The sequence below is a fragment of the Alosa alosa genome, chromosome 6 (genome assembly GCF_017589495.1).
Source record: "Alosa alosa isolate M-15738 ecotype Scorff River chromosome 6, AALO_Geno_1.1, whole genome shotgun sequence".
Classification (NCBI taxonomy): Eukaryota; Metazoa; Chordata; class Actinopteri; order Clupeiformes; family Clupeidae; genus Alosa; species Alosa alosa.
In genome coordinates, this window is record NC_063194.1 from 14,360,346 (window position 1) to 14,374,631 (window position 14,286).

The following is a 14,286-nucleotide window of genomic DNA, read 5'->3' on the forward strand; positions in this document are numbered from 1 at the left end:
ATCTAAATACCCATGTCACTAGCACACCTGATTCAAACAGGTAAGGGGTAAGCGGTGAGCTTCCGGGTGCGGGAGAGAATCTGTTTTTATTATAGGCCTAGAGGACTGCTGCTATGGCCGAGTCCCAGCTTATGTGTTTGGATGATGACCATGTAAATGAAAAGATCCCGGAGTCCAAGCCGGAGTTTTACTACAGCGAAGAGCAGAGGGCCGCGCTAGAGCAGTTATTGAAAAATGGCGATGAGGCCTTTAAATTGCGGCTTAAGAAGGACAACATTAAAGACTTTTTGTCCGCTCGTGAAATTAGGTGCATTCGAAATACTTTTAGCGAATATGAAGTGGAGAGCGATTCAGAGATGTGTGACAGTAAGTCACCATCCAACTCTAACGCGGACTCCGGTGTCCATTCCACGTACTGGCCCCAGCTCTCTGATGCAGAAGTCCCCTCGTTGGATATCGGATGGCCGAACAGTGGATACTATAAAGGGGTGACACGGGCATCAGTGTACACTCACCCCCCTAAAGATAAAAGCCCCCATATCAAAGAAGTGGTTCGGAGACTTATTCAAGAGGCTAACAAGGTATTTGCAACATTATGTGTACAGCCTATTTGTACTTGCAGGATTCTTGGAACATTATTTTGCCTTTCGAAACATTTGTTATCTAGGATTCTTTGAGTTCATTATGTGAATGATATTTACCAACACCATCTTATGAAGTTAAATAGTCTCAGTTGGTAGTTTTGGCAGTTACGCTTTTTGTCATCATTCTTTCCCTTTTTGCGTGATTAGGCTTGTTTTAGCTGTAGGTCTGAACAAGACCTGAGTTGTTGGTCTGAATGCGTTAGAGAGCGCGTCATTCATGTTGACGTTGTTAACGAGTTGGAGCTCATCTGTAATAAAGATTGTGGATTTTGGTGACCTAGTTGGCCATCTCTGCTTACTGTTTGTCATGTGATGCTGTGAGATACAGAACTCCTTGTCTCTGCGTCGAACTGCCGCCGAATGCTCTGCCGCGTTCAGTTCTGCCATTCATAAAAGCCTTGATAGCCCTACCTAATTTCAATTCTAATTTTCTGAAAAGACTATCAGTCTATCAGTCCCCAACATCAGTAGAAGACCCACCATGATTTAGACTTTAGATTTTCAGACTGGCTAATATAGATATACCAAGGCCTCAATGTACATAGACTTAGATAACTTAATCTATTGATATCCATCATGAAAACGGACGCTTTGTAGTGTTTGATACAAGGATACAAGGAAACAAGGAAGTTTATTGTCACATGCATATAGTTACCGGAAGTAAGAAATGCAGTGAAATTATGTCTGGTGTCAGCCTATTTGTGCAAAGTGGGGGGGGTAAAAATTGCAGTAGAAGAGGGGTCCTGATGGAGCTCTAGAAGTTATTTATGACTTGATGGTTATCATATGACCAGTTTAAAACCACTTTACAACTTTGGTGACTTATCCTTTTTTGGAATACAATCTTTTGAGAGAATGTTGTTTCTCAATATCTAATCTCATGGTTGAAATTGGTAAGTCAGAAATGTACGCTTTCATAGAGAAGCCTAGACTTTCATGCATGAAGTGGGATCTTGAGTGGGACAAAAGTGAGCAGGGTGCAAACGTGCCTTTACAGGTCTGGGCATCACATTTCATGAGAATATTAACTTGTTGTGTCTTAAATGCCAAGTTGCATTAATCATCAGAACAGGTTCTCTCTCTCTCTCTCTCTGTCTCTCTCTCTCTCTCTCTTTCTCTCTCGATCTCTCTCTCTCTCACACACACACACACCATACTCACACATAGTTGCGTGCATCTGGCACGAAAACATGCTAGGCCTTTGTGGCTGTAAGGCATCTCCCCCACCTCCCCCACTCTTCCCCCACATGCACAAGGCTATCACTTTCACTGGGGCTTTCTCTCTCTATCAGACCCAACTAGCACTTTCAATAAGCTCCCTACAATAAAAGTATTGCTAACATTCTTTATTTATATAGCAACAGATATTTGAATATCTATACTCTATAGTCACCCTGTATTTGAACAGCGTAGTGGTAGTACCAAATGTTCAATCACCTGTTAACAGCCTAACGACATGGCCTGCGGTACCCTTATTATCTATGAACATTTTGGATCAAATGAGTGGGACAAAATGATCTCTACTTGTTTCATGTAAAGCTGGAACAGTGATCAGACCAGAGGGTTCAGACAGAGACCTCGTTGAACAGAGCCACTCATAAACATGGACAGAAGGGATTTAATTGCTGTGGCTCACTGCATCTGTCACCACCCTCTTGTCATTGTCCTATATTTTGATTATGCGAGGAATGAATGATTCCCATTTCCAATGGATACTCCTCCAGTTATTGAGAAATGGTAAATGGTTTCCCCATTTTTTTCCGGGAGTGCTTGCAACTGCTCGAGGGTGCACACACACACACACACTCCCCGCCCCCACACCAATAGCTTGCTGTTTTCTGTTTCACTATAAATAGTGATAGTTAATTGAAACTTTCAGAACCACTTACCCTTGTCGAGAACTTGTTTTTCCTCATTGGCTCACACCTTACACTGTGCTGTGACTTGAGGCTTTTTCTTTGCTTCTGTCTGCAACAGAGACTTGTGAGATACTTTGTGCACACACCTAGCAGTTGCAATAACTCAATGCTCAGGGCACATCTTTGTTAATGGAGCATATCTAACATATTTTGCTCCTTTCTCTGCTTTGTTGTGGCTCTGACATTTTTTTATTAAAACGCTGTGTCAGGTCAGTTGAACAACATTTTTGCCTTTAGCTTTGCTGTTGCTGAGTCAGCACAAGCATTTTTAGTCATACCAAAACCTGTATGTACTGTGATGAAAGACTCACCGTGGCTTTGTATAGCAGCAGGGTTATTCGTTATAACCATGGGGTCTGCCTGGCCATGAGATGTTACACACAAGTTGAGAGTATAAAGCACTTGGTCTCTGTGCATGAGTCAGGTTCACAGGTGGGCTTCACGCTGCCTGGTGGACAAGATGTTACACTGTGAAATGATCATTGTGGTTAACCTTATATTCAAGTGTAGGCTACACACATGCAGTATTGCACAAGCTCATGCTGCTGGTGAAAAATTATTCGACAGGAAAGTGAAGCTTGGATGTTAAGGCCGCCTGAGGCAGCCTCCTTTGAATGAAACAGGATGTGTGCTGATATGCAAACCAGCCAACTGTAGACTATTGGGAAATACTTTATTTGCAGGGGTGTGCATAAGACAGACATGACACTGTCATAACCATGACATGATACCTGTGAAGAACATTAAGAAGCCTTTGTGAATGTGAATTCAAGAACAACACATTGAATTTATATAGCTCTTTTCATTTTTGATGTCAAGTTATTGGGATGTCTTTATTATGACAATGATATAACGTGCCATAAACATACCATGGATTGCCTTACTATTAATCATATATTTAAACAAATGACACTTTGTTTAAAACAATTACAACAGTCATGATGCATGAACATTCATAAAACCTGTTCGTATGAATCATGTGATTTTTTGTTTACAAAGCAAATTTTGCTGCATATATGTGTTTGCAGAGCTATGTTCGATGTTAGATATGAAGACTGTGTGTAGACTACACTGTTATCTTTCCTCAAAGGTTCTTGACTTTTGATAGGGCTCTTCCGGAATATGACAGTTGTACTGATATGACTGTAGAGGGTGGATACTGATAGTAGTGAGGCTTTTCACAGTGTTGGAAATCACATGTAACAATTTTCCTTTTTTTGTGAATTATTGAAAAATAGAGGTCAGATATGATAATAAGTGCGGGTGTTAGTCTGTGTGTGTGTGATGATGTATGGTACAAGATTAGTATTTGGATCTTATTACAGATACAGATAACACGCTTACATTATTTACTCAACATCCAGATCTGTTTTGGTACAGAGAGTGTATCACACAAGTCAATCTGCTGACCTTGACATTCACTCAAAGTCCTTTTAGGCAAGTCCCTCCACTCGGCGGCCATTTGACAACGCTTTTTGGGCACTCGTCGGGCATCCATTTCGGCAGAAATGCGCGTGCGCAAGGCTTCACGACACCAATCTTGCTCCAGTGGCGAGATCACAACACATGATTTACACGATGTCTTCACAACACACCATATGATTGGCTCAATGTATTCACATTACACCACATGATTGGCTCAATGTATTCACATGTCGACGTTTTGCCGAGGAAGGGGTGGGATATGCGTAGACAATGGCCATATTAGCGTGACAAACTTGCCCCATGCATTTCTATGAAGTATTTTTTGAGTGCTGTGTCTCCACATTAGAAAGTCTCTGATTCATTGCTATCAGTTCAGCTACAGTTTGATGAGTTTGTGAGATTTCATACTTGAGTAGAGTGATGACCATTTAATGACACACTTTGACTATGCTATGTTACTGTGTTGAATTGGGAGTTTTAACATTAGTGCATCCCGGCCTACATTGTTACCCTAGTTATTTTAGCTCTAGCTCAGATGCACCTTTGCCATGTGCTGAATACTGTACCGTCTCAGCATCTGCTGAGAAATATAGACATAAACATACACTGTTTCCTCCGATTGTTCAGAAAACATCTTCAGAATAGTTTCAGAATACTCATATTTCCTCAGCAGTATTTCATTGCAAAGAAGGCTTGTTTAAGTTGCATCGTGTTAGCACTATAAAGTCCAATACTAAGTCTTGTGTTACTCATTTACATACAGCTTTGTCTGAAGTGAAGTAGTGCCAGTGGTACATGTGACACAGAAACATAGAACAATTGTCCTCAGTATCATACATGTTCCTTAGTTTCAGTAACCCCATAAAGGAAGAACAGGATGACTGGATAGATAACTAGAATACAAGTCGGTCAAGTGTGGACATGTACAACTCAACCTCAGCCTGAGGTCCTAAAAACATATGCTCTCTCTCTCTCCATCCCTCCCTCTCTCTCTCTCTCTCTTTCCACCTATCAGTTTATAAACATTCTAACATTCTGTTTTTATGCCTGGTGACTGCAGGGAACTACAGTTTAGGTATCATCAATGCATCATTATGGTCATGTTAAGAACAGTTTAACCCACCAGGTCATGCGCTGCATATGTAGTTTTGTGGTCCAGGACAGGAGACCCTGTGAAGATGTGAGAGAAGCTTCTCCAGAATGTAATCTCCTATTTTGCCAACACCAGTTAGCATGCTAGCAAGCCCATGACTATTGTGCTATTCTAGGAGTTTCACACTTTACTGCAAACCATGTAGGTAGTTAGCTTGCTAGTTGTTGAACAAAACTCCTCCTCTGTTACTTAAGTACTGTATGAAAGTACCATTAGTATTAGCAAAGTACTCTGTGCTTTGGAGGAAATCGATGAATAAACCTGCCCGAGTATACACATGGTGTCAGTATCAAAGAAGAACTCCCCTTAATTAGACGAAACCTTTAACAGGACGCAGATTAGTTGTGTAGTGAGGATTAGGGCAGGAGGTATCTTCCAGAGGCTGAGATCACTGATACCTCTGAAAAAGGCAAAATGATAAATTAACCATAGCTGTTCGGGTTTTCTGCAACAGAATGTAAGTCATTACATATGTTATATAAGTAACATTTGATGGTCTGATGAGTATCACCAAAACCAAGGATAAAAATGAGTGATATATGAAATGAGTATATTATGGGTGTAAATGGGTGATAGCGCACTGTAGTATCTCATACGTGATGTGACATATGAATGAAATCCACCTGTAGTCATTCCTCTGGCTTCCAGAACGTATGTAGTTTCAATGTTCAAACACTCTCACTTACATAATTATCAATAGATCAAAGCTCAGTCATGTCACAGTGTAGGTTTAAATACATATGCTCCATGGGTAGATAACATCTGTCTAGCTAGATGGAATAGTGCTTATTCTTTAGTGACTAATGACATTCTCTACCACACCAAGTTCCCTCCTCGCTCACTGCTCTCCACTGTTTGTTGAGTAGGTGGTGGCCGTTGTGATGGACCACCTGACAGACCTGCTGATCCTACAGGACCTGGTGGACGCGGGGTCACGACGCGGAGTTGCCGTCTACATCCTGCTGGAGGCCCAGGGGCTGCCCGACTTCCTGGACATGATGAGTCGTCTGTCACTCTCTGCCCTCGCCCTGCGGGTAGGTCACCCACACCTGATCCCCAATATGTGCTGCTTTTATACATCTTTGTGTCTGGGAGATGGCAAGTGGACAGTGAACCCATTTAGCTGGTTGGTTGTCCTCTCTGGTAGCCCTGAGGGGATTGGCTCGTCTAACTGGGTTGCTTACTGACATCCCTCTGTCATTAAAAAGAGAGATGCCATTGACATGAAGAAAGTCAGTCTCAGGCAGGCTTGACTTCATAAATCTTTCATAAATTGTTTCATAAATCTGCAAGATAGAGCATGTGAGTGTGATCACTTGTACAAGCTTGTAATAGGTAGCCAGTGATGTTGAAACACTGCACTTTTTAATGTTGATGATCTGTAGCCTAGTGATGAAACTTTGCTTCAGTAGACAGCATTCCACAATCCATGCATTAACAAACTAGTAAATGATAAATGCTTGTTAAATGCTAGTTTGATAAATGCTAGCAAACTAGTAAATGATAAATGCTTGTTAAATGCTAGTTTGATAAATGCTTGATAAATGCTAGTTTGTTTATTGGTTGTTTATGCAGTCCAATCAATTACATTTCTCATTTAGGTTATTTAACCAATGTTATGTCTTTAGTCAATTAAAACATGAATTACAACAAAGATGAATTATGTGTATATATGCTATATATGTTAATTGAGTTAATATAAATTAATATCCTTTCAACATGAACCACCATATTAATGTTAGTTGATGACACCTTGATTAAACCCTTTAAGCTCTTTATATTAAATATCTCCAATATCATGAAGCATTTAGAACATCCATAATCCTGTATATTCTCACGCTTTATTTCTTAACTTTTGCTTTAACCGTCTCCCGAAATGACTTTAGGACAACAATCCCACAAGTCTGGCCTACTTAGCTTTCTAACAACTAACAACATGGTGCCTGTGGAACTGAAAAAAAAATTGATGGCAACATTGGCTCTTTGTGGGTTACTGAAGGGAGGTATTTCAGCAAGTTTAAGAACAATGAAACAAGAGTAACCGGAGCTTTCTCCCTCTCAGGTGCGCGGAGGGGAAAGCTATGTGTGCCGCTCGCAAACCTCGTCCTCAAATGAGCTCTGCCTCACTACTGACTTTTTCTTCCATGCAGTGTCCCCGTCCCCTCTCCCATCTCAACTTGTCACATTTTTCTGAAGCTTACGACCTGCACGTCTTTCCGCTCTGACTTGTACTGGTGTGTTACCAGTGATGTTGCAAGGGTGTGCCGTGAATGTGTGGGTTTAGAAGAAAAGGTCAGAGAGATTAAACAGCCTTATGTTTGTTGCACAGCAATTCATAGCTTGGCCTTCCTCAACATGTTCCTGGTTAATGCCACTTCTTGCTTGCTCACTCACTCCTTTTGTGTGGCGACACACCTACATAAACAACGCCAGTGAATCAATAAAACAGCGCCATTTTAACCTTTTGTGTTTGCTTTAATACACAAAACTGGTGCCTGATGATGGTATGCCGCTGCACTGCCACTGTTTTCACACTGTTCTAAATGCCAGTTTTTGGTGTTGGTTATTGTCAAAAGGGTTGTAATGCTGTATGCTCCTACAGAAAAAACAAAACTCTTTATCCATCTGTGTGTGTCCAAGAGGAGGAGGGAGCGAGAGGAGAAGCATGAAAGCATAACAGCCACGTCATGATTAATCAGTGACTCAGACATTGCTATTAAAACAGCATAATTCTCATTTTCTTCCTCTCCCACTCATTCCAACTTATCTCCCTCTCTCTCTCTCTCTCTGTCCTCTCTCTCTCTCTCACTCTCTCTATCTCTGTCATCTCTCTCTCACTCTCTCTCTATCTCTGTCATCTCTCTCACTCTCTCTTTCTCTCACTTTCTCTCTGTCTCTGTCATCTCTCTCATTCTCTCTCTCTCTCACTCTGTCTCTTTCTGTTGCTCACTCTGTCTCTGTCTCTCCTTCTCTCTTTCTCCCTCTCTCTCTCTATTTCTCTCAGAATCTCCGGGTGAGGACACTGCAGGGCTTCGGTTTCCCTCTGTCCTCCGGCAAACTCTCAGGCTCCCTGTGCTCCAAGTACATGCTGGTGGACGGAGAAAAAGTCATGTTCGGCTCCTACAGGTCAGTCTTCATCACCCTCTCCTCCTCCTTTGTCATTTGTTTTCTCTGTCACCACTTCCTCCCAGACACATTACATAATTCATCCCCTCTATTGTTTGTGTGTGTGTGTGTGTTTATGTGTGTGTGCGTGCGCAGCTTCACATGGAGTTCCTCCCGCATGGACCGTAACATGATCACCGTCATGACGGGCCACGTGGTGGACTTCTACGACGGAGACTTCCGCGAGCTGTACGCCGCGTCCCAGGAGGTGGACCTGTACAGCGAGTTCCACATCAACAAGCCCCCAGCGGCTGCGCCCGTACGCAAGACCACAGCAGAGGAAGTGGCGACGGTGGTGGCGGCGGCAGCGCCTGCTTCTGTACGCTCCCAGACTTCCAAGCTGTCCACCTCTCGCTTCCAGATGCCCGTCGGGGACTCGAACCCTGCGAATTTCAAGGTGCCCATGCACAAGTACCACAACCCCAAGTACTCACTGGTCGTGGGCAACAGCCTTGGGGGGTCCCTCTTCACAGGGTCCCTCCAGGACCTGTCCTCCATCAAGGACACTGTGGAGGTCGACACGGTGGCAGTGAAGGCCCTTCAGAAGAAGTTCCAGCAGGCCAAAATGGCCAGCGACGAGCATCTGGACAAGGACTCCACATCGCCGCTGCCCGCTTCCTCGAGACCCATAGAGGAGGAGGGAAAGGCGGAACCGAGTGTGACTTCCCCCTTCGGAGGGAAGAAGCAACGCAGCTCGTTCAGACAGTTCCTCAAGAACAAGATGGGCGGTTCTCATACTCAAGCAGACGGCCTCAGCAAAGACACAAAGACAGCCAATCATAACACAGAAGCTCAAACTGCCCATGTAAACCAGGACCCAGACACAGTCACAACCAACCATGTAGCCAATCACAACACAGATGAGAGAATCGACAACCTGAGCAAGGACTGTAACACAGCCAATCACATTACAGATGCGAAAACTCTTTATCCGTACAATAGCAAGATGTTAGAACGCAACCACAACTGGAATGCAAACCCAGCCACTAACCATATGGACACCCAACCTGCCCATCTGAGAGTAGAGGCCAGATTGGGCAATTGCCGCACAGACACTGAAACCCTCAATCAAGGCAGTTATGCTAGATCTAATCATGTTACCAACTATAAAAACCCCATTCCACGCAAAGATGCTACACCAATGGATCACAGCACAGCAGATATTATAAAAAAAGTAAATGGCCACCATCATGTCCCTAGTGCCGCCGTGTCTAATGGCATAGAAGAAGCTGAGGACACCTTTGACATTCATGCCAAACCATCCCTGTTGAAGTTTAATCACAAGAAGTCTTCCAAACTTGGTCCAAGGACTTTGTCTCTTCAATCTCTTAACATGGGTGAAGAAGATGGTGAGTATACTTATTACACTTATATGTTTCATCGGTTAGTCAGTTTTATAGTAATTTTATGTGTGAAACTGACTATGAATCCTCAGACATGTTATGAGCCAGTGTTCTCCTCAATGCGTGTTAAGGGTAAATTGCTTGTGAAGGTTATGAAGGTGTGTCTCAAATGTAAATGGATGATTCATGTCCATTTGTCATCTGTGTTATCCCATAGGCTACAAAGGCCATAGGAAACACCACAAGAAGAACTGCATTCAGTCCTAAGGTCAGAACACTCAAGGTGACATAACAGTAATTGCATTGTGTTTTAGCAGCTCAGCTGTGTTTTTGTGATACTGTAGTTGTATTCACCCATGTAGAATAAACCAGCATTGCTTTAAAAATAGACTTTGAAGATTACGTTTTTTGCAACAATGGGTCGTTGCTAGCCATTTAACAGGAGCATATCTATGTTCCCAGGGTCATATGTTCCCAGGGTCCTATGTTCCCAAGGTCCTATGTTCCTAGGGTCCTATGTTCCCAAGGTTCTGTGATCCCAGGGTCCTATGTTCCCAAGGTTATGTGATCCCAGGGTCCTATGTTCCCCAGATCAATTTTCTGCTAACACAGAGTGGCTAAATCTCAATGTCCCCCCTCACAGACTTTGATGTAATGCACATTCCCATCAAAGTCTGTGAGGGCTTAGGGCTGTCCCACTGTGATTGTGAAGTCCATGAGGGCTCACTCTCACCCTTTCCGTGCCCTTTCCCTAAGTCGGCATTTATGCACTTTACCCAAGATAATTAATAACAAATCATAATGTTGTGACGTGAAACTCAGGGTTATCAAAAGGGAGGCTACACATTTTTGGTGTCATTAATTTAACAATATATCACAGGTGATGTCCCATTCCTGTTATTAGCATGTTGAACCCTAACTGTTATTAGCATGTTGAACCCTAACAGCCTCAAACTCAATCACTTATCAATGGATATCAGTTAAATCTTTGAGGGTTCAGGGACCCTTCTATTATGTTCGGGTCAGGATATATATACACACACAACTGCTTGGTTGAATTTCCCACTGTCATGCATTCTTTAGAACGTGTAATAACCATAGGTTATTTGCAGACCTGCAGACCTATGAAGTAGCTCCAGTTTTTTGGCCGTATTACTCTTAACGTATAATAATAATGTATAATAAAATGTTGCGTCAGAGCTGTACAGACGTTACATGGCAGTAGGCTAAGAAAGATAAGGTTAATCAGAATCCTGGGATATATTATACCCGCTTGACAATGGGAGAGATGGAACTAATGACTGGCCTTTGGCCATAGCAACCATCCATTTTGAACCAGCAACGGCAGTTTGTCCTGCAAGTTGTGAAATTAGTTGATATGTGGCTGAAATAAGTAGTTCTACAACTACTTCTAGTTCTACAAACAAGACAGTTTTAGCTATTAAAACGTTTTAATTATAACAGCAAATGAACACAACGCAAGTGACAACAGTGGTATAAGGGGGATGATGGACTCCACAGTGTTTGTTTGAACTTACGAGGTGTAACGTCCCCCTGCTGGCGCGTCGGGGCCATTTTACCACCTCAAAAGTGTATTTCTTTCTGTGAACCAAACGCTGTGTCATCCATTATCCCTTACACATATACTATACACCATAACTAAACATTGTCATGGGTGAGTTGGTCTCTAAAAATAACAAAATCTTTCATGTTCTAGGTCAAAAAAAATTCTTACAAATAAAATGTTATTGTTAAAAACATTATTTTTCAGTTCATCTTTATTTGTCTGACAAAATAAGCACAAATCCATAAGAAAGACAGGGAACATACGTAGGACCCTCTAACTGGGAAACATAGAACCCTTTTTCATGTTCCCATTATCTACCATATTAATCTGGGGAACACAGGACCCTGGGAACATACAGTATGGATGACCCCCCATTTAACTGAATATAGCCTATTATAGCAACAACATATGCATTAGCAATTTCTCAAGTGTGAATACTCAAGGGTGAAAGGGTGAAAGGTGAAACAAGTGTGTCAGTGTGAACTGACAGTGTGAACAAGGAAACAAAATTAGCAGAGCAAAGATGACCAACTTAGGGAACTTGCCAATGAAATGTTACACTAGTTACAGTATCAATCTTTGTCTTGCTCACTTCACTTGGTGGTGGACCACACTTCAGGTTATTTTCTAATATTAATAGCACTTGCAGGAAGTGGTATTCACATTAGAAGTGCTTATTTCCTGTGTATCTCAGAGACCCTCACCCTTCTCTCTCTTTCTCTTTGCAGGGATGGTGTCAATCTGACCTGTTTGTTGTAATCCCTCCATTTTTCAACATGACTGTGTGAAGGCCCGCAACGCAAAGCTGCGACCTACTGCTCCCTCAGGTTAGGGAGGGCAGTGCTGTGGTTGCCCTTTGACCTTCCCTTTGATCACTTCCCAGTGACCGCTCCCAGCAGGCCACGCTGATGCCTGCTACTTCACAGCAGTGAATGGACTGAGACCAACGTGCTTTTAAATGGCACCATAAGCATTAAAAGCAGAGTCCGCAATCCTAGCAAAAGGCTGTTGATATTTGATTAGCCAATCAAATTACACCTCTTCGTTCCCTGCTTTTTTCTCTTTTTTTGAAGCAACGTTGTTGCAGCATTGGCTGAAATAGTTTTTGGTTTATTATCAGTCCGAGCCACTGTGTTTGTTTTCGCGTTTAAAGAGCCTAGACTGTGAACACCATGACAACACACACAGAGTGGACAGCTAGAGGGCAGAAATTCAGACGAATGTGACTAAAAATGTATTGGATTAGAATCACAGTCTGTAGCTTTAAGACAGGTCAACAGGTCTACCACACTGGATTTTGTGGCTAAAGTCCTTGAAACTCCAGGCCATGATTCCAAGTAGGTGGTGTAGTGGCAAACCTTCAATCTCCAAACTAAACGAAGCCAAAGGGCACTTCTATTGGGAGGTTTACCACTTCCTCTGGGTTAACTTACCCACATCTGTCACTTAACCACCTACTTGAAATACACCGTCAGGCGAGTTTGCCAAGGGTTTACAGCCTTTAGAAGGCTGTTTGTATGTAGGTGTAAATTTGTGTACGGTCCTGGATGAAAAAACATGCTCTTAAGGAACTCGTGTTAATTTAGCCTTGTCAGTTAGGTAGCACAGATAGTACTTGCTGGCTTTTTTGTGCACTGTGACATTGTGTGTTTTTGTTTTCTTTTTTATTTGTTATTGTTTTTTCACTTTCTTAACTTCATTTGTATGTTTTTTTTACAAATAATGCATTGTCACTAATTCTTATTTCCATCTTAGTAAATGCATTCATTTATGATACATATTTATTTGTTTATCTCTTCCAGACATTATTATGAAAGAAATACTTGAAAAGCTATTATTCCACTTTGTCAGTTGTCAGTCCTCCAAACTTTGTAGGAATTAAAAGCAGTAAAAAGACTGCAGAAAACAACTTAGTGCAAATTTCATAATAAGAACATAATATAAAAAGCTGACCACACACAGCTGATGGGATCAGAGAGGTGGTGTTAGATCTGTGTTTGTGTGTGTGTGTGTGTGTGTGTGTGTGTGTGTGTGTGTGTGTGTGTGTGTGTTGAGTGCAGGTGAAATCCATATGAAACAGCAAAAAAATAAAGCAGTCATCTACACCCTCCCAGTGTAAAATACAGTCTGCGACTATTCTGGTCTACTCCTTGAGATTTTTGGTAGTATTGCATGTCAGTGGAGCCTGTCTGCATGTGAGAAGTAGCTTGTATCTGCAGGCAAGATTTTCTTTTCTTTTTTTCTTTTTCTGTCTTTTTTTTCTCACAATCACCCACAGTTTGGGGAGTGCAGAGGTTCAGCAAATCTTTTCAAGACCCCCCACCCCACTCCACCCAGCCCTGGCCCACCACCTTTCTTCATGCTGACACAGAAATAGAGACCCTAGCAGGATGAGGGGAGGAAGTGACACGCAAACACAGGAAGACGAGAGCTCAAGCACACTCACCGCAGATTCAGCCCACCTCTGTCACGCACTCACATTTGCTTCACACTTAATGCACTACAGTGCATGCACACACGCACACAGGTGTGAATGCAATGTATGCTAATAGCAAGAAAGAAAGATGTGAAATGTAAACAGTTTGGAGTTTACAAGTTCAGTAGTTCAGAAATATGGTTTTCTGGAACAGTGTGTGTGTGTGTGTGTGTGAGCTCATAAAGCAGCTCCAGGCATGATTCAGTCAGTCATTTGTTATCATCTGACTGCAGCCTCCTCTGCTGGTCACCTCTCCTCTGTTATTCCAGTATGGTATTCTGCATGTGTGCTAGCTTTCTAGCACAACAGCGGCCTTAGTGGTTAGGTAGCATGTGTGCCCATTAATTGTACTGCAATGTTTAATTTCTATGGACTGAAGTAGCATAACAAAATGTTTCATTGTGTTTAGTTTAATTTTTTTGAAGTATGATGAGATTTGTGTTGCTGTCTATGTTGTTACACTTAGACATGGCATGTGGCTTCATTGGCAGAAGAGCATTTTAGTTACAGTTTACTTTAGAGTTTACTTTATTTTAGTTAGCCTTCATCATTGAATGCTGAGAAATAATACACATGTATCAGTTCAGACTCTGA

General features: G+C 42.2%; 1 protein-coding gene across 2 annotated transcripts; it reads left to right on the top strand.

The window, feature by feature from the left end:
- The first annotated feature begins 57 nt into the window (after positions 1 to 57).
- Positions 58 to 14,285, top strand: LOC125295567 (protein FAM83G-like). 2 transcript variants are annotated; one of them, XM_048244887.1, is made up of 6 exons: positions 58 to 581; positions 6,008 to 6,175; positions 8,146 to 8,267; positions 8,403 to 9,655; positions 9,867 to 9,932; positions 11,945 to 14,285. In XM_048244887.1, the coding sequence occupies exons 1-5, from the start codon at positions 114 to 116 to the stop codon at positions 9,914 to 9,916; spliced, it is 2,061 nt and encodes a 686-aa protein (XP_048100844.1). In that variant the 5' UTR covers positions 58 to 113; the 3' UTR covers positions 9,917 to 9,932; positions 11,945 to 14,285. The 2 variants fall into 2 exon arrangements, with proteins under 2 accessions (XP_048100844.1, XP_048100843.1); XM_048244886.1 differs by having other exon boundaries at positions 9,867 to 9,917.
- Position 14,286: the final 1 nt, after the last annotated feature.

What these genes read in the sequence shown, in the direction of transcription:
- LOC125295567 (XM_048244887.1), top strand. Translation starts at nt 114, where the DNA reads ATGGCCGAGTCCCAGCTTATGTGTTTGGATGATGACCATGTAAATGAA. An exon ending in TTATTCAAGAGGCTAACAAG is followed by an intron (nt 582 to 6,007) that starts GTATTTGCAACA and finishes TTTGTTGAGTAG; the next exon opens with GTGGTGGCCGTTGTGATGGA. An exon ending in TCTCTGCCCTCGCCCTGCGG is followed by an intron (nt 6,176 to 8,145) that starts GTAGGTCACCCA and finishes TATTTCTCTCAG; the next exon opens with AATCTCCGGGTGAGGACACT.